The 20932-nt window shown below is 44.6% G+C and overlaps 1 protein-coding gene across 4 annotated transcripts in view; it reads left to right on the forward strand.

The window, feature by feature from the left end:
- The window catches only part of LOC112559343 (sodium- and chloride-dependent GABA transporter 3-like), a 61390-nt gene that overhangs the window by 39674 nt on the left and 784 nt on the right, over nucleotides 1-20932 (forward strand). For 2 of the 4 annotated variants that reach the window (XM_025230498.1, XM_025230501.1), the window contains exons 3-4: nucleotides 18478-18754; nucleotides 20601-20733. In XM_025230498.1, coding sequence (XP_025086283.1) covers nucleotides 18478-18754; nucleotides 20601-20733 — 410 coding nt within the window. Of the gene's footprint in view, nucleotides 1-3797; nucleotides 4626-18321; nucleotides 18755-20600; nucleotides 20734-20932 lie in introns of those variants that run through there. The other 2 variants (XM_025230500.1, XM_025230499.1) reach the window with 2 other exon arrangements.

Genomic DNA, 20932 nt, shown 5'->3' on the forward strand with positions numbered 1-20932 from the left:
CGGAAACATGTCAGCCTTCTCGTCCCGGGTCATTTCGTGTTTCAGACAGGATTGTAAGTAAAAGGTTCTTTAGCAGCAATGCATTTTGAGTAGAGAAATTTCAGAACTTCAGTAATCCATTATATCAACGCAGCTTGTCTTTCCCCTACCTTGCAAGTCCACCTGTCCGTGCATCATATATCAGAAGTCCAGGAAGCATCTCCGAGGCTGTGGGTGAAAGAAAAGATTACTAACAGGATTTGTCATTGTTAAAATTTAACGAGGGCCTGTCTGGGAAGTGCGCCAAACAAACATGAATATCTTTAAACAAGTTCACATGTGAGGAGTATGCCATGACTGCAGAACACAAGCACTTACATAAAGTACACGCGCACGCGCGCACGCACGCACCCCCACAAACACACACGTGGAGGGACATATTTTTTTCCTGTGACTTCCACTGATCGATAAATTAGATGATGTGTAGGAGTAAGAGAAAGACGAAAGACGAAAGAGGAGGAGGAAGTCTGTGAACCTCCATTACATAAAATGAACTTTTCGCCACCGTCTGCTTTAGCCTCGCCTTGTTAATAAAGAAGGCCGTCTGTGCGCTTGATCGCATCATCTGTGATGAAGGGAGGCAGCCTCTGAAGACTCACGCGCTTCCTCCGAGGCGAACGTGAGACGGAGCAGGCTCGCAGCACGTGCCGCGATGTTGCTGTTGACGATGGCAGCGCCGATAACATTTAGTTTATGAGGGGAAGTAATGATATTGATGATGGTACCGCAAACTAGCGCCGGCTGCCTCACGTGGAATGCAAAAGGTTGCTTTTAACTCGAGATCAGACGAGCGGAAATATTGCTCTCAAGGTGGAGAAGTGTTTCGTGCTTGTAGCTAACATGTCGTGTTGCTGAAACCACGAACTTGTATTACTGGACTGCAGACAGACGATTTTTTTCCAGTTAATTGCTAAAATGAGGCATTAGGCTACAAAGCTTCCGGTTTATTCATATTCATTGTTAAGGTTCGCCGAGACTAACAGCGGAGAACTTCGCAAGAGGCTAAGCGTTGGTCTCGGCAGACAGACAGCAGTCCATGTATACATGTCCATGCTGAAACTAATCGTTCCAAGAACGAACCTTTGGGAATGGGAATATGTCTGTGTGTATTTGTGTGTGTACATCCTCTCTTTTTTTTCTTTTTTTTTTTCTTTTTTTTTTATTTTATATATAACATTTATTTTGTCTCACAGATACATGAAATAGAGATTACAATATCTTGCAATATAATACAATCATATGCACATAAGGTATCAATCATTCGTTCGTTCCAGAGGTTGAAAAGAAATCGCCTGCAGGCAGTCCATTAGTACAAGTACATAGTGATGATGATTACGAGGATGATTATGAATGATTACGAGGATGATGATTGAATGATTGATTTACTGGCTGAAGGATTAGCAAAACAAGTATTTAGATTACAATAAACGCTTGGAAACATCACAGTGCAGACTCAATCATGCTGTTGTGATTGCAAAATTTTTTAACAGAGAACCTCCGTCTTCATTGGTTGCATACCACAAACTGCAAAACAATTTCCAGAAATGTGCAGTTTGTTCCAGCATAACTCAGAGTTTTTTTAATACCTATCACTGTCTCTCAGTATTTTAGTGTGGTTGTACAAACATCAAACCAAGGCCAAACAATTTAACACCAAGCAAAAAAAAAAAAAATCTCCTACGAACATTTACCGTTTCGTATTCATCTACTCCCGGCAAGGAACTCTCTTTTGTGACGAGAAAGGCTCATCAGCTTGAGAACATTCTGGAAACATCTCAAACTGACGCTACTGGTTTCGCCGGCATGTGTTTCAGCTAAAAGCAGCGAGGTATATCTGGAAGCCGAGCCACTTCTTCAGTCGAAGAGAAGTCGAGGCAATCCTGGGATTTCTTCTCACATCCTACCCCGTTCATTGGTCTATTTTTAGCTCCCTCGAACTCTTGTTTTCTCGCTTACACGCAGGAAAGACATTTTTTTAAACTTTCGTTTTAGCATTGTGTTCTTGGATAGCTGCAAAAATTTTCCCAGAGGCATTTCTAACCAATATAGCTAGCTGTTGGTGTCCACCTTAATACGGAGGCTCACCCATGCTTGCACGTGACAGGAGTACAGACAGTAGAACACACCCTCTCTTTATAAGTCTCTCTTTCTCACTGTGCTAGCCTTTCTCTGTGTTTGTGTGTGTGTGAATGTGACTTGCACTAATCTAACTAAAACAGAACAAATACCATCGCAGGAAACGAACTACTGCCTTGACCTTTAAAGGCCTATCCCAGCACGTGAAACCTGCTCGGCAACGAAAGCCACGTCATCGTGAGGCCCCTAAGCCCCAGCGTTCAGCCGGTTCGACCTCCTTCCCTTCATCCCTCGCTTCCCCTTTGAAAGTGTTGGTACGATATTTCCATGATGCAAATTAAGCCGACGGTTGCCAGGTTTTCCCAGCACTCCATGGCTCGAGCTCTTTCTGACTCTATTTTCAAGACCAGGGTCCGCGGCCAAATGAGTTGCTTCGAAAATGATTATGTTAATAAGCTTCCTCCTAACCTGTCTCAAGGTAGATCTATCTCTTATCCAGGGTTTTGCCAATACACAACAGGAGGATTTTTTTTCTGATTATTTTTCTGGTGCTAAACGTTTTCGCCAGCAGCACACAGCAACCTCTCCAGCTTGTGATACTTGCAATGGCAGACGTTTCTAACACGTTTGTGCGTGCATTTGTTGTTTTTAGTGCTCATGCTTTGATGCAGGGAGATGATTGTTGAGATCCCCCCTCTCAAACTTGCCTCACCATCACCCTCACCACCATCACCACCATCAATACTGAAGCGAGAAGAGCAGGACGGAAACAGGCCGAGATCATGGAGGTCACAAGATGACCTGCAGGTCTTGCCCTGGGTCAGACCGAGCTACAGTCTTAAAGGTTCTAAGACTATAACCCTCGGGGGATAAATCCCATGGCGATCGAGACTGTCATGCCGGAACCTCGAGGGTTGAGGACATTTGCTTTCTAGCTAGGCCTCCTAGAGGCTGTCGGGACTTACCAGCCTACATTACTATCCCGTATACTATTGGTTCTCTCGAGTATAAGTGGAAACATACTTCCTGTCTGTCAACATGTTGTAAACTGACTCTGACAGCATTGCGTGACTTTTTTGTTAGCTGTTCAAACAGAATGATACAAATAATCAACTTACATGTTACCCTGAAGATAACGCAAAAACTAATGTCTTTGGATGAGGAATCAGAAGATACCGTGAGCAAATAAATATTTAACAACACGTGAAAATCGTTGATTTTATGCTTTACAACATTTTCATTCCTCAGAGGTCTGCAAAATGTAATGTTGATATTTGCTCTGCGACAGAATGGCTCGACCGATCGCGTGCGCACGTGTGTGTATGTACGGGTACACTTATGTATACGGTTTACCAAATGGTGTTCTCTCAGCTGCACGCTGTTCCTGAAAGCCTTTCTTAAGTCGAAGAAATGTGGACAAACATTTTATCATATGTAGCAAAGCCTTCACTTGATGGTTACATAAACACTTTGCCAAATGTAGTCAACATATTTGTTTAAAGACCCTCAGAAGCTGCGTCTGTATTTCTCACTACTTTTTCTTTCTTTTGTTTGCTTGTTTTGTTGTTTGTTTGTTTGTTTGTTTGTTTGTTTGTTTGGTTGGTTGGTTGGTTGGTTGTTGTTGTTTGTTTGTTTGTTTGTTTGGTTGGTTGGTTGGTTGGTTGGTTGGTTGGTTGGTTGGTTGGTTGGTTGGTTGGTTGTTTGTATGTTTGTTTGTTTAGTTGGTTGGTTGTTTGGTTGGTTGTTTGTTCTTTCTCCTGTCTTTCCTCACTAAACGAATGTTTAAGATTAACAGAGTGACGAACACCACGCTGAACTTTTTATACTTAGATGTTTCATCATCGGAAGAGACCGAGCAACGATAAAAGGCATCGAACAGGGGGAAGAGCCCGCTAACGAAATAAGACCCCCATTTAACTTGGGGGCTGTGTCTGTCTGCGGTAAGTGGCTGGTCGTTCACAGCTCCGCCGGCCGTCAGCGAGATCCCGCAATGTACAGCAGTCCACGGCGGTCTGCAGCACCTCTGCAGCAGCAGTCGTCTTCAGTTTTGCGCCGTCCTCACTGCTGGATACGTCTCTGGAGTCCCTCGTGCCGCCAACCTCTTTATCTCGAGACTTTAGTTGTGATCGACGGCTAATTTTCAAGCAGCACCGTGTTGCTCAGCCTCGGAGGGGGAGTCTGAAGGTGGGCAGGTGAGAAAGGTGCAGGAGTGTTTCGCAGACGGCACTGCCTCACACCTGCTGGCGATTGCAGGCGCCGCGTGTGCAGGCGGCATGAAAGAAAAAAAAAAACAACAACTGGCGAGTTTTATCTGTGCTGTGAAGTTGCTGCTGTTACTTGCCAGTGCGACATCTCTCGCTCTCTCTTTCTTCCCCTCTCTGTCTATCTTGTGCCAAGGGGCCTGAACTCTGGCTGACCTTCGGGTGCAAAGTGCCGTGCAGGCGATCGTACTTTTGGGACGAGTGAAAAAATGGGGGTGGAGACAGAAACCGGAAGTTGCTTGCGAACTGGTAAGTTGACCTTCTTTTCTTCGTTCTGTGGTGTGCGGTTGTTCTTTCTTTCGTTTTGGACTCCTTGTGAGGTAACACCAAATGTTTGTAGCTCATCATCTTTAGGTCTTGTCCTGTATGACGAAAACTGATGGGAGATGGGCAGCTGGGTCGTTTATAGACTGGAGAGTAATAGCTGAATAATTATAGAGGGCTTGCTTTGCTTTTAGGATGTTTTTTTGTCTTGGTTGTCGAGACAACCAGGCGGGATAGACCTTTTCACACTTTCAAGACAGAGAAGATAAAATGGGTTTGCTTTTTTAAAAAAAAACTATTGCTTCTAGAATCTAATCGCGCTTGCCTCCTGGGTTAGAGGGTAGATGATATTGCCTTTCAAGACCGTTTAAAGCACTCGCTCTCTCTTTCTTACTGCCTCCTATCCCGATGGAATGGGGCTAGGCCTATTCAGTAAATTCGACTTCTAAAGTCGCTACTCCCCTCCCTAGTCTGTTCAGTTCAATGTTAAATCCATAGACATGTCATGATCATTGTGAGATATGGATGAATATATCAGCTTACAAAGTTCTCCACAACAGCGGCACGCAGGTCTCTTCAACCCAGTCATCCTCCCAGCTCTACTTCTGTCGACCTCAGAGGTGCTCCGAAGGACGGTCTTGACATTTTACCGATTCGGTTTTAAACTTTTTCGAATGATTACCATCTTTAAAAATTAGAATTGACAGAGTACCACCTCCCAATCCTACTCCCTACGAATATATATATACACGCATTTTTTATTTTATTTTGGTGCATGGTGCTCGCGTACCACTCGTCATACCTTCGCGTACCAGAGTTTGAAAACCGAGGTTGTACATGGCCACACCTCAAACCACAAAACTCTTGTTTGTTTTACTGTTGCCGCCAAGTATTCTCAGGAGTCACAGCCACTGGTTTTGTGCTCCAGGTAAGAAATTTGAAGCATGTTCCTCAGCCACTTGCTCTAGACCTTAACTTCTCAACCTTTTTCGCGATTGTACCCCTAAAGGGCGAAAGTATGTCCACGTGTACCCCTCGCGCGTAAATTTATAAAGTACTTATTTCCACATTGAAACAATAATTATTTATGTCTCTGCGTACCCCTGCATAACCCTTGCCATACCCACAGGGGTACACGTACCACCGGGTCTAGACTGTCTAGACCCTTTCCTTTCAGCGGCCATTGTCCAGTCATCGCAAAGAAAGAACTAGGAGGACTTACATAGTAGATATTTAATTAACGGCCAAACCTGATGGTGCTGCTGTGCCAGATCCTCCCAGCCTGGCCATTGCTGCTGTCGCTGTCGGGGATTTGTCACTGGACACGTGGCCCCGGGGATCTTGTACCCATACAGATGTCCTTTAGGAACCTGCTGTCATCAGGGATGTTGACCTTAACCTTAACATCGCTCCTGCCAGTGCTGGCCTCAGTCCCTTAGGCTTCTCATCTTTCTGTCGGTGAAGTTCTGAAGTTTGCTGGTTATTTTATATATTACTATCTTATATATATATACAACAAATTGCTTCTGCTAAAAGGAGGTTTCACACCATAAAAGGCAGTAGGCATGAAGCGAGAGGAAATAAGAGTACCTGGAGAAAACCACCCGATAAACAGCTCTATGAACAGGTGTTACACCATCAGACATGTACCTCTACCTAAGACCTTAAGATTAAAGGAGTTCGTTCACACACATACACATCTTTGGTGCCGATTGGTAGCTAATCCCCTTTGGTTCGATTCGCAAACACACGTAGCCAAGTATTGGGATTATTATGATGTAACCAGGCAACAAAGTAAACAAAACCCTGGGAGAGGAAAAAAGCAAGCAGAAGATAAGATTAGAGGACTGTGGGAAATGTTTTCCTGCCGCCAGGTCAAAACTTCTTTGAAGGTTGAGACTTCGCTGGGAATATGGAAGTTTCGCTTGTTTGTGAGGCAGAGGACTGAAAACATTTTACTTGTACATATCAACAAGAGTGTGATTCGACAATATGATAGGAACTGGGAGTTTCTGAAGCAAGCTGAATAAAGTATAAACAGACCGACAGACGGAGGGCTAACGAGAGCCCCGCTTGTTGCCCAGGACAACAGCAGCATCGGATGGTGGAAGTGTGTGGGGGAGGAGGGCTGGGGAGAGAAGGAGGATCATAGCTCTGTTTCTCTGGAAGGGAGATTGGAAGATAATAATAATCGTTCGCACCTTTCTAGAGCGATGCTGGACCACTTTTGTGGCAAAGGCATGGCTACATTATTACCTATCTATGGTCCCAGCTTTTTATTTCTGCACCGATCCCATACTCGCCAGCAATATACATGGTCCAACGGATTTAATTTTTGAGAGAAATTCTCTTGCGTTAGTGAGCGTGTTGAATGCTTGTGTACACCAACCTGTAATTTGTTAATACACTTCTATATAATATATATTTGAACATAGTATGAACAACGCAGACCTTTTCAAACGTACCCGCACAATCATTCACGCTCATATAAACATGTACACATGTATGTAATTGTGTTTATATTGTTGACAAACATGCACTCGTGTGTGTAAACATGACGTAGACTGTTATCGGGTTTTTTTTCCAGTTCTATGTGCGGTCTGATTGTTTTTGTCTGTGTGATAGAGTTTGTAATGATAATGGGGAGCTTGTTATTTCTGTTTGTCAAGGCGTTTGCAATGAGTTGTGTGGTAGACTCGTGTTAGTCTATTAACTACACTTACTGATACAGTAATAATTAGAAAGGCCATTACTCTCATTGACCATCTTCCGACAGTCCGAAGGTGAAAGTCTATTTCATTGTAGAAAAAGGAAGCGGTATTCTGTTTCATGAAGCAGTGACACGATGGACAGGCCTCGGTCTTGGTTGTTAATGAAGACAGATTGACAGGAAAAAAGAGGAAAAAGACACCGACACAGGCGGACACCACTTTCAAGTCATCGTTTCTGTGAATTATTATATTACCATGATATTGCTATGTAGAAGAAACATTTCTTGCTTCTCCTCTTTGGTCGTTGACCATGTTGCCACTGTGCTTTAAATGGTAGGGTAGGAAAGGCCTTTCAGGGGGTGGAGTGTGTACCCCGATAGAGACTTGGCGAACTGAAACTCTTTCTCTCCTTATCTCTCCCGCCCTCCATCCATCCACTACGTATCCTTCCTCCAAAGCCTTCACCTCACCTTATCGAGCGACCACGAAAGGTCGATTGACAGCCAAGTCTGGGACATCCGGGATTCTGGAGGCCTCCATCGCGACCAAAAAAAAAAAAAAAAAGAGGTCGGCTTTGGACACATAGCGGCTTGTATAAAGGTGTCTAGACTAGCGGCCATTGATGCTTTCGTCAACCACCCCTCTACCGCACCTCTCAAGCGCTGTCTCTTGTCTTTCTCTCTCTCATCATCGAGCATCACGATTGTCGTCGCTACGTGGGATGGGAGAGTAGGATGAACACCGGTGGAGAGAGTCTGAAGAGAGGAAAAGGACGAGAGATTTAAACCAGGGGAAGTCCTACTGACCTAGGTCAGCTTCTTGGCCGATTTCTGGCCCCTTGCCACGCACTCGAGTCGATTGTTTACAAGTCATGTGGCATCACGTGATAAGCTAGCTTGGCGTCACGTTGTCAGCCTAACGTGGCTTTACGTGATTATGTGGATCACGTGATAAACTGATGTGCCTGTGACTCTTTTTCACTCCCTCCTCTCTGCCCTCCTGCTTGTGTGGCCCTGGAAGCAAGCGTTCAGACGCACTCAAGCCAACTGTAGTCTGATTTACGTCCCTTGCTCCAGAAGCCGGTCAGCTTCTCTCGGCAGTCGACAAGCATGTTTAGAAACGATGCCGACCTGATTGTGCACTCAGTAGCAGCAGAGATACTGGTTATTGCCCTTGTCACGCTGTCGAGTCCGCTAGGGGGGGCGCGAAGAAAAAATTGCTCGGCGCGAAAGGGTAAACTGAGCAGGAAAGGAAAGAGCGTGAGCGGAATTTAGCGTCGACGGTAACAAATGGGCGACGGTTGCGGGCAATAACAAATGGTCGTTGGATTGCTCCTGTCCGACTCGCAAGGTCGCGCACTCCGTCGGCAAACTGGAAAGAAATGTTTCCGGCTCCTCTTTCTTCTTCTGACAGTGCCTTTTTAAGGTTATTGTCGTTGTGTGCCTTCTCTCTCTCTCCCTCCCACTTCCCTCCGCTCCCGTCCCGCTTGGTACTGTCTTGGAACAGAGCGGCTGCTTCGTCGACTGATGGCTTGGACTTTGAGACGGTGGGTTCGTGAAGGCCATTTATAAAGCATTTAGCTGCTCCCACCCCTTCAGAGTAGCGGGTAGCCAAGTAATTTGAGTTAGAGCGCTGGCATCTGAACTGAGAGGCGAGCTGGTTCGATACCCGAATAGCGCAGAAAACTTCCCCCAGTCGACTTAGCTGGAGGAATGGGCACCTGACTCCATAGAGCGTTTGCAAAGACATGGGTGTGCATAGGTGGATGGCTGTCTGTCTGCCAAGACCAAAGTTTAGCCTCCTGCGAAGTTCTCCGCTGTTAGTCTCGGCGAGCATACAAAGAATGTGACTAAACCGGAAGCTTTGTAGTCTCATGCCTCGTTTTAGTAGTTGACTGGAAAAAAAATCGTCTGCCAGCAGTCCAGTTATACAAAGTTCGTGGAGAAAGAAAGCGAGGGTTAGGAGACGGGCACCGCCCTCACGTAAAGCTGTCCAAGAGAAAACTGAGGTCACTAACACCTTTCCTCAACAACCTGAAAAGGTTAGAAACGAACTTTACCTTTACCATAACCCAGCAAATGAAGTTCTTGTGTATTCCCGTCATAGACCACATATTCCTTTATTTCCTTCCAGAAATCTGTAAGGGTGGAGATGAACGCAACAAAGAGAGAGAAAAAAGGAGGAGGTAATGTCTAAAAATAGAGTGGTCGGCTACATCCTGACCCATCATCAAATACCCCCATGGCTCTCTACTTGACAGCGTCTTCGACGATGCTGTAGATTAATGTCAGAGTTCATGAATCCACCCTGGACTCCTGGCCTTACCTCCCCTGACGTTGTTGCGGTAATGAACGAAGAACGGCTGTCGGTTAGAGATGTTGGTGATGATACTCAATGCCGTTGAATTTGTCCTCACAAAACGCATCGGGAGCTTTTTTTTTACTTTAGAAGCTGTTGCGACTGTTTTGAATTCAGGGATTCCATTATTCGACTTAGGTGTTAATTTGAGAAATGTTTTTGGAAAGGATTTTAAGAGCATTGACAAAGATTTCTTGTTGACATGTTATACAGGATCGTATAAAATTAAGAGCAACAAAACAAATAATAGTGATGACGACGATTGTAATATTGATGATCAGAAAGGTTGCTAGTCTAAGGGTGGACCTGGAAAACGGGCGAGGACCAGTGCATATGTCTCCATTGGCCTCTGTGCAGGTCTGTCTGTGTACACGGTATGTAATACATACGGGTGCGTATATTATATACAATCGTATATAGATGTACACAAGCACACACACGAAAACACCTACAAAGGCTTGCACACTTCGACAGGCTATTTACAAAGGAAAGGAGACAACTGATGACCTCTGAGAAGATTGGCTCTGAAAGTTTTAGAACTCGTCTTTCGCCGGGTGTGACTAAATTAGAAAGAAGTTGTTTTCTTTCGCCTGGAGGGGGAACGTGCTGGGGAAAGGGCAGCGCGAAAGCTTCCGGCTGAGGACTGAGGGGGCAGAGAGAGGATTTTCAAAAGAAGTTCTGAGCAGACAAAGAGAATGCACAGAAAGGGTGAATGCACTGAAGGACAGCGATTTTACGAATGGGTGGTGTGCACAGGAGAACGCTTTTTTTGTTTTGTTTTGGAGGGTTTGTTGTTGTTACTTTTGTTTTGTTTTGTTTTGTTTTTGGTTTGTTTTGGTTTGTTTTGTTTTGTTTTGTTTTGTTTTGTTTTGTTTTAAGGGAAGGATGTTGCGAAGCAGGTGCAGCATCTCGTGTGGAGGCGCTGGGATTGTGTGGACGAAAAATGTCTAGTTTAGCTCAACATCCGGGCACTCCTCAGACGCCTGGAATAAAAATGTTCTCATTCGCTCGGTTACTGTCCTTTGGAGTAATGAACCAGCATGTCCTCTCAACTTGTTTGTTACCGCGTTCCTTTCCTCAATTCCTTGCTGTCTAACCTACTTTGTTCCGTCCTTCATTTCACATCATCAACACAACACCACCGTCGAGGTTTTATTTGTCTGAGATTGTTTCGCGATCAGTTGTGCTTGACTGTCGAGGTATTCAAGGATGATAACGTTCTCCTCAACAATGTCGAGGCCATTCCAATCCACGTATTTCGGTCCATGTTTTCGGACCTGCCGGAGGTGAGAGGTCAGGCCTTGCGCGCGTCAGCCTCTGCGGCAGCGTGTGTCAAAGACGGTCTGGAGTTGCCGCCTCCGTGAACAGGGGGATGCGTGGGCTTGGGTAATCCCTGCCCTCGTGTGATTTTTGAGCCCACGCCTCCAGGCCCGTAATTCTGTCCTCACACCCCAACACTCGGTCGATATAAGCCAAGCACCAACGTTCGCCTGGGGATGACGTCCTCTCACAGGGCAGAAAGGTAAATGTCGCTCCAAGAGGTCGTTTGGTCTGAGAGCTCACCGAGCCACAAGCCCTTCTTATCGTCGTTTGTCTTGACTCCGTCAAGGCGAGGTGTGTGTGTGTCCTCATTTCCTGACGTCCAGCAGTGTTATTTCATCATTGTTCTTCCTTCACTTGCAGTGTCTTCGTCGTGTTTATCTTCTAGGACCTTGACACGAAACCTTCCTGGAGATTGCGCTGGGTTTTTTTTTAAATTATTTATTCGGTTCTTAAATCGTTGATCCATCCCGGTCTAAACCTGCTGTAGGAGGATCAGCTATCATCGTCGATCCCACCTTTGTTCTTAACGACCAGCAATCCCGGTCCTAACTGAGATTGGAAACGAGGTTCGGGGTAGAAAACTTTTTTTTTTACGACGTTCTTCGGAGAACATCATGTCTGCTTGGCTATACTTCAGCTGACAGGATGAGATCTGGTTTCGAAAGAAACGAAAAAAGGTTGTTACATAGAAGCAACGGTACTCGTAGCACGCAGTATTAGTGGATGTGAACCACCAGCCTTTCGAATGCCAGCTTTGAACATCTGTCTCTTGTCATCCTTGGACTATCATCGTTCAGTAGCCACAAACACAGGTTCTGCTCACCCACCTCATTCCGAGAATCCCGCCGAGAATACCCTCCCGAATGCTCCCTCCCTACCGTGCCTGGTTCCAGGACCTTAATCGTGCCAGGGTCGTGGTGGAGGATATGTGGAGGTTCGACCAGGAGGAAGCGGGAGAGAAGTGTGTTTCCTGAGAATCTATACAAGGAATGGAACACGTGTGCATGCATTACATCACCATTCTCTCCACGACTGCTAATAAGCAGGGAATATCGTCTTCACTTTCAGAGTCACATTCACAAAATAGTCTTCCCCCTGCTCTTGTAAACGATCGTAAAATTTTTTCCCTCACTTTTCTGCAATTGCCTGCTCACGTGCTCGACGGTTAAGAAAAGCAACGCCCAGAATAGCATTTCTAACGGTTATGTAATTTTTTTAACTATTTGTTTTGCGAAAAAAGAAACTGTCACAACCCGTGATCGCTTGAAAAACCACAAACTGAACTGAGGAGAACTGAAAAAAAAACCAGTAGCGCATAGTGGATTAGGATTATAATAAAGTAAAACAGTACTGAAGGTGGTGTTAAACTATACAATAGTTAGGGCTATGGTTAAAAATACGCTAACTAATACTATATCCAGAATTGTGATAAACTCACACAGTATTCAGAATTGCTAATAGCTATTGCAGTGTGGAGCTAATACAATATTGTGATTAGTTAAAACACCATTGAAGGTAGAAGTGACACTAATACAATATTTGTAAACCAATACACTATTGAGGATACGGTGACTCTAAAACAATAATTCGTGACAAACTAATAAACCATCGACAACTGTAACACTTACTTCTGTAAATATCGGAGTGATTTTTTTTTCTTGTTGCACATTTACTACAAAAGCCGTTGACACTTGAAGCGCCTGCATGCTATTTCTCACTGAAGTGAATGTTGTGTTACTAGGCGGTTGACATGGTTATGGTGATGTAAAGTATCAGTGGCTTACAGCAGCTCCCTACAGACTAGATGGTTGAGGGAATGAAAAATGCTAATGGCTCAGGAGAACAATTTTAGCCGGCGTTTATAGGTCATGGAAAAGTTATGTGTAGGCGAAAGTCATTGCATCGAGTGCGAAAATACTTTTCTGCCGTCACAAAAAAAAACCTTTGAAATGAAAAATAAACTAACCCCAAAGTAGCCTTGCTCAAATAAACGTCTTGCACAAAGTCTTCCCTGTTCTAATGCAGTTCTTACCCACGGTAAACTTACCTAACGTGGGTAGGAAACAAGAAGGTTAAGTTACCCCTACAGGCAAACAAACTTTCGTGAACCAGTTGACGAAGTTACTGAACCCGCCTGCGTGGCTGGAATTCCTGAAATAAAGAATGTCATTGCGCATGCGTGATTAGGTCAGAGGGTAAGGCAGTAAACTTACTAAAATGTAACTAAACTCGGGAAACTAAAACTTAAAAATAATTAAAAAAAAGTAAGCAAGCAAAGAATTTCTAGAAAGTCGAATTTATTCATTCTGACGAAATGATTTTCATGGAACAAATATTAAGACGATAGAAATAATGATTTATTTTTATGAAGGAAACGAAATGACCAGAGGAAGAAAAACGAAAAATAGAACGAAGATTGCGATGCATGATTTCCTTTTCTTTTTCCTTATGGCGTCTGCTATTTTCAGATTATGGCTTTCATAAAAAAATGGTATTTTTATTTCCGTCATAACAACTTAGGTTTTAAAAAAATGTGAAATTATGTTGTGTGCCGTTCGTCTTTAAAAAAAAATGATTATCTAAATAGACTTAAGGCTAACAATTTTAAAATTAGAAATGTTGCAACTGGACTGGCTCAGGATCTATCAATAGATAAACGAGAAGCTAGGTATAAGGTAATTTACATCAAACGTTTCATTAAAAAAAAATTTCACATTCATTGCACCTAGCTAACACTGGACGTGGAGTACTTGAAGCAAGCACTCGCTGAAGCACGTGCGTCTTGTCTGTCGACGGTCCACGTGACCTCGATGGCGCGCGCGTCACATCCCGATATCAGGTACACGTAGGTCGAGACTCGATTTGTTTCTGGTGAAAACAGTTTGACAAGGCGCCGATATCTGCGAACGATCACCTGCACCTGTTTTTCTATGTTGAGCTCCCACACATACACAATCTCGTACAAAAATTCACTTACTCGCACGCGCACGCGCACGCGCACACACAGAGGAGGGCGAGTTAAGTCTGTCACATCCATTATCAGACATGACGTGGAAAGGTGCACTCTTCGTTTTAATCGAGAAAAGAAGCACACCTGTTGAATTTGGATGATGAAGATGATTTTTCCCCCTCTTCATGGCGGCTGAAAGAAGAAGAAGAAGAATCTGCTCAGAAAGCATCATGTGCAGACAACGGGTACGTGAGTAGCACATCAATACATCACCACAGACCTGACATTTGTCCTCGCCCTGCCTCGTGACTCTGGCGGCAGGAATTTTCAGATCAAAGGATCAGGTATTCCGTGCGTGCAGCTGACACGAGCTTGGCAGTCGGTATTACTCGTGCTAAGTCGGCTCTTCTCAGGAGGACTTTCGTAATGTCTGATTAGCATGTGATGGTATTCGACCAAACCTTTCGCCTCGTTGTTTTCCTAGGTTGCACTTGCCTTTTAAGGTATATGGCTTGGTAGATGTCGATAGGGCATCCTGTGCACACCTTGGATCCATCTATCTGTGTACCCAGGTCACAGGTCACCGCCTGTAAGTGGGTTACACGCTCGTCATGAATTCCAGATCCGTTGCCCATCTCTTCTCCCTGATCAGCTGGGAAGGTCTGGAGAAACTTGCTGGAAGGTTCTTTTTGTCTGTCGTAAACACGCTGTCTCTCTTTGCAGAATGGTTTTATGGCGGGTTTTTTTTTTCCCCGCTCCTTCATCGGTATGTTTACGTACGGGAAGAAGGGGATGAAAAGAAAGATGGAAGGACGCCATGTGCACACACGTAGGGAAGTCAATCCACCGTTTGTTTGACTTCTACTGATCCTAGGGATGTCTAGAACTTGTGCCTTCACACACTTTTTTGTATCTCTAAGACAGTGAGTTTATTTTATTTTCTGGCTCGAACCAAAAGAAAATTAGAAGATTAAGTTTTATTCCGAAGGTAATAAAGCAAAGAACTCTCAACATTCAAGAGGAAACCCTGCATTAACTTTGTTCCCAACGTAATAAAAGCGAAATCGCTGATTTCCATGTACAACATCCTGCGAAAATTGTATCAGACATTACTGAGATCATAGAATTTCATCACATTCCAGTTGCTGTTGTTTATTTCCTGAAGCTGTTATCTCCACCGTTACCGCTATCGTCAGCATATCACGACTTTTACACGGCGAGACAGTCCTACCCGCACACAAAAACAACATGTCGTCACCTCAAGGAAACATGTACCCGATGTACGTCTGATGTAGTGTACATACCAGTGTCGTCACCTCCGGGAAACACAAAAATAACAAAAGTAGCCTTATCGTCTTTCTCCTAAAAGGTGGTAAGGTGACCCAAGTTCTTTTGATCTTAACTGACGTTCCCCTTCCGTCTGCAGAAGTTCCCTGGCCTTTGATTGGCTGGAATTTTGCTGACGTTCAGAGACTGGCGTCAACAATGTTTGTGCGTGCGCGTGCGTGCATGCGTGTGTGTTTATTTTGCAATTAGAAAACTGAAATCCTGCAAGGTAGATCCGTTGGCAGCTTGCGTCATCGTGATGATAGCTGCTAACGAGCGAGAAGAGGTTGAAGGTTACAAGTCAGAAAGCTTGATTCCCGTTAGCTCGAGACTGGCCCGGAGTCAAGGTGGGAGGGATGAAGAAATAGAAAGTGTTTACGACACAGACAAGAGAAGGATGGGTAGCAGGAAAGTGTCTGTGCGTTGTGTACTTGTATCCACAGACCTACTCTAACCCTGGCCCTGGTGAAGGAAGGTGAGGGAGTTCCATACATCCGCAGAAGATACGCGGATTTCAAATTTTACATTCTTTTCTTTCTATTTTTTCTTTCTTTCAAATTGTCTTATATGTGTCACTCACTTTGCTTCGTGTGTTTTCTCGACGCATATCCACCTTGGAGAAAAACAAAGAACGAGTATCCTAGCAAATACTTGATGTGTAACAAGGTGCCTCTAATGTTCTTCATCCAATGCCAACTGCAAATAATTTTTAATGAAACAAAGACAGACGTTACTAGACTACCATCACGTGACAGTCACACCACAGACTCTTTATGTCAGGCCTTTGCATTCTCTCCAGTCAGGATGAGGTCAGTGCTTCTGGTCAGCTTCCAGTTCAATATGGCTGTCAAATCAACAGGTTTTTTTGTTGTCTTTTACCGTCGGTTGCATCATCCAACATTCTTTCGTTCCTTTCCTTCGTCCACAGAATTTTTTTTTTTTTATTTTACTTTCTTACGACGAGCTAACGAGGTGGGTACAAGGCATTGGTGATCACGAAATGTTCGTGTGATCACCCTGAATGGAAGGAAGTCGCCGGTCCAGCTTTGTCTGCTTGTTGAGTCGGAAGTGACGTTGGAGTCGGAAGTGATGCGACATCGCGTCTCTAGCAACGTCAGCCGCAGGTGTTGCTGGGAGAGCGCGCGGGCCTGGAGACGTCCAGGTATGGTTTGGTGATGACTGACATGCGCAGTAGCTGATCAGTCAAGAGGGTGTGTGGAGGGATGGAGGAAAAAAGTTTAGAGCAGAAACACTCGCAGATTCTGTCAGTTCTCCGTGGTTTCCAGTACGCAGTAGCAGGCGTAGCATCCCCATCTTCCCGACTCCCACTACCTCATCCATCAACTGATGGTGATGGTGGTGGTGGGGAGGGGACAGGGGTCATTCAGAGTTCGTCAAGACTAGATATATGTAGGGCGAAGAGCTGGGGTTGGTCGGGGCGGAACGTTTGGTAACTGAGAATTGTGGAGGTGGAGAAACACAACGACTGCTATCGTCACGTCATCGCCGTGTTTGATCTCCATTTTCACGCGCATGTGGGAGGACAGGCGGGTGGTGCTGTGCCTAACCGGCAGCAAGGTAGTCTGCTGGCAGTAAAGACAGACAGCAGACTCCCATTCTCTCGCGCTGAACGCGTACTGAAGATGAACTTTGCCAACGAGGCTTCACTTCTGTTTGGAATGGTCACGCTGTCAGTGAGTCGTGCCGTCACGCCGAGAGATGTGAACCGTGACGTAATGATGTCAGTACGGGTCATAGTTCAAAAGTTCATCTTTGTTTCCAAAGTTGTTAGTACTACTGCAGGCCGAGTCTCTACTCTTTGAGGAAATAGTTTAAAAGTACAGCCGACAATGTTTTTAAATCCCATAATTAACATTTAACAGTCTAGCATTTTGGATCACGTGAGTTCCTTACCACAGCAGGTCAAGTCGTGTCGCAGGTCAAACCTATCGTAGCCAATCAGCTGTATTAGGGCCGTGACGCAGTTCCGGTATACAACCATTAAATCAGTATTTACTAGTAATTTATCTCATCAGTTGTCTCAAATCGGATTTCATTTTCCTAATCTCCGGAGGAGTCTGGACTTGATTACCTTTTCAAACTCTTCAAAACACCATCGCTACAGGTAAGGAACAGCAGGTGTTTTCTTTTCGAGACAGTCGGACACTTTTTTTTTTCGTTGTTATTATTATTGCGCTTTTTTATTATTACTTATCCTGTGGCTCGGCCCCCTGCATGTGCGGTAATGATGCAATTTTCTTGGCGGCAGATCATCGTGGCGGTCTTGTTTTCTTTTGATGCAGCCGGCGGGGAATGCTGGCACTGGCCGCCCAGGGCGGCGATGAAAAGTGTCAGTGAGGGGAGGGGCGATGCCTCCATAACACAGTCTTGTGTGCCGGCAACTGGCGTGCACTAAGGAGAAGTAATTTGTCTGGCCTCTATCGAGACATCGAGACCCACAGACCAGGAGAGAAAGTTCTGGACTACATCACTAAGCCCTCAAATTACGACCTTGGCGCATGCAGCTCGGAGTGTTCTATTAGTTATTTGTGTCGAACCTTTTTTTTTTTTTTTTTTTTTCGTTTCATCCTATGTTGTTTATTGTCTTACTGCGTGCCGCTTTGTATTCATGCCCGCTGGACAATTTTTCTCATTTCTGTTCCTTCTTCACTCATGTTTCCTGATGTCTCTATGCACTTCAGGATCTGTTTGACTACATTTATGTTTCCTACCTACGCCTGTTCTTTACTTCCTGAAAGATAAAAGAATTGACAGATTTGAGTTTTGCTTACATAATTTTTGAAAAAGAATTTATTTTGTTTATACTGTCGTTATCACAATTTCTTCGCATGTTTGCGCTTTTCCTCCGTCGGTCTGTCTCTTCTCGTATACAAGTATAAACATTTAGACATCTATCCATGCCTATTATCCTATATGTATATGTATAGAGAGAGATAAGCGAGCGCATGTATTTCTTCTGTCATTCCTTGCTGTGTTCGAAATGTTGAAAATGAATTTTGCACAGTAATAATTACACATGTAAAAGAAAGGAGAGAAAGAACGAAATAAAGAGAGAACTATGGCAGTCAGGAAGGTAAACAAACACAGAATAAACACTAGAATGACTCGGCCTGTCCATGCTAGTTCTGATGTCGTCGTTGTGTTGCAGCGGCTGCTGGCGGCGCCCATGTCGGCTCACACGCCCAGTGAGCGCGAGCTTCAGGGGTCGAGTACCGTCCTCGTGCAGCCTGGATATGACGGCGGGGGCAGCCAGGGGGAGGTGGGGGACGTGGAGGGGCCCAAGCACCCCATGGTGCTGGAGGTGGAGGAGGAGGAGCGTGGCCCACTGCGCAGCCGCCTGGAGTTCCTGCTGCTCTGTCTGTCACTGGCCATCGGCACCCGCACCGTCGTGCAGTACCCGGTCCTGGCCATGAGGCACGGCGGAGGTAGGTAGACGGGGGGAGGTAGAGTGTAGTTGGAAGTATAAAGCACAACAAAAGTTGTGATGGGATGTGAAACTGCAACACGGAGAAGATAAGACACGGAGATACCTGTTAAGGTAGAGGTAGATTGGAATGGAGCTTGGCGAAGGTAGGAAGCATAGTGGAGGGATAACACGGGTAGAGGAGGTCACCCACCTTGTGAAACCGCCTTTCCTCGTTGGTACTGTCTGGCTGAGACTGTTGTTAAGCTTAATCCTTGTGATCCAGTGGCTAAGGGAACTCTTTATCCAGTTATGTTGACCTATTCCCGCAGTTAGTAACTTCAAGAGAAGACTTCGAGATTTTGTTAAAGCCCTTGGACAGGTCGATGAAGGTGACAACTAACGGTTTTTTTACTGACTGTTCTTCAGTGTTCTCTGTTTTTTTCTGAAAAACCTCTGTTCTATAATGATCAGATGGGTTAATCTCCAGTATCACACCAAACACATCATGAGCTCGAGGGTCTGGCCGAGACATCTAAGTAAGCTGATGGGTTAGTATCTGGTTTTCTTCTTTGGGTCGTTGTCTTTCTTCAGGGTTGGGTCTATAATGGCTTTTTTCCAGGAAGTTGGAAAGATTCCCATTGTTCATGATTGGTTGAAGAGCTCAAGTAGTTTCTGTCTGGCACCTTGCCTGTGATGCTTGATCAATTCATTGCAAAGTTTACGTTTGCCAGGGGCTTTCTTGTTCTTGAGTCTGCTGATGGCTTCATAGAGTTTTACTATGGTGAGGTCTGAGGTCATTGATGGAGTGGGTTGCAAAGTGGCTGGGATGACACCATGACGAGACTAATGCAGCGACTAAGAGGTTGCGTGTGAGTTTGTTTTCTAATCATTCCCACACGTGCCTAAAATAATTAGACAGCATCATTTCCATCATGATGGCTAACAACAGTGATCCACAGCTAAGACGTGACTCACCATCAGTCGTGGACATGATTAACACTTGGTAGGCCAATGTGTCCGGCCATCCTATATAGAGGAAGCAACTGCCAGGGCACCAAAAATTCTTCCACTAGACATCCAACCAAAACATCCTGACAGTCAACCATACAACGTAGACACGTCTTTACCCAATCGCTAGAAAAATGTTTGCACTTTTGCTATTTCTTTGACAACCTCTCCTAGTCGACAGTTCAAACGCCACAAAGAACACGTGTCCAGCACGGACGTCCTTCGTCTGGGCAATGAGCATGCTCTAACTCTTTTTCAAACCGACTCATATTTTCTTTGCTACGAGAGACGATTTCCTCGGGAAGTCATCAAGCGGCCAGTCGGTGTGGCTATGGAGAGAAGCCAGCAAGACACAGATCTTGTTACAGCTGCTATATAAACCACCAAACTGTGCATCGATTCCAGAGTTTTCGACAGACGTGGCGCCAGTGTTACAGTCACTCTCCTGGTTTGAAGGAAATTGTTTCCATTTGCTCGAAGCTACATTTTAAGTTGAAATTGTTCTGCGTACAAATGTCGATATTGATTATTTCTACTTTTGGGTTTTTTTCCTTTATTTTTCCTTCCTTTCCTCCCTTCTTGAAAGGAGATGAAAATGAGCTGTCTACATCAATTGATATACTGTGGCTTTTGAACATATCTATGTATATATATGTTTCGAGGTATACAAATTCTTACTTTGAATATGTCTTTCGCGATCTTAGTATCGCCTGAGCTAGCATCAAAGTAGTTTAATTATTTTAATTATAAATTATTCATTATTTGTAACATAGTGTGCAATTAACTTCTTTTGCTTTATGTTAACCGTATCATATCTTTTTTTCTGTTTTTGCATTTCATTTTTAATCCCGTTTCAGGGGCGTTCACCTTCGTGTATTTGGTGTTGACGGCAGTCCTTGGGTCTTCCCTTGGTGTACATGGAGATGGCTCTGGGGCAGTATGCACGAGGCGGGCCTATATCAGCGTGGGCTATAACACCTCTCTCCAGAGGTAAGTGTTCGTTCTGTTGGATGTTCTTTCCTACAGCAAAATTAGCATGAGAGAGAGAGACATTTCCATCACAAATATGATGTGCACGAGGCTTCCGTCATTTCATGGAACTTCCTACATAGCTTCCACACGAAGTGAACACTGCTCACTGCTCACTGCAGTATAGAGAGAAAATTAATCGTTATTTTTTTTAAAAGTA

The sequence above is a fragment of the Pomacea canaliculata genome, linkage group LG3, assembly GCF_003073045.1.
Source record: "Pomacea canaliculata isolate SZHN2017 linkage group LG3, ASM307304v1, whole genome shotgun sequence".
Lineage (NCBI taxonomy): Eukaryota > Metazoa > Mollusca > Gastropoda > Architaenioglossa > Ampullariidae > Pomacea > Pomacea canaliculata.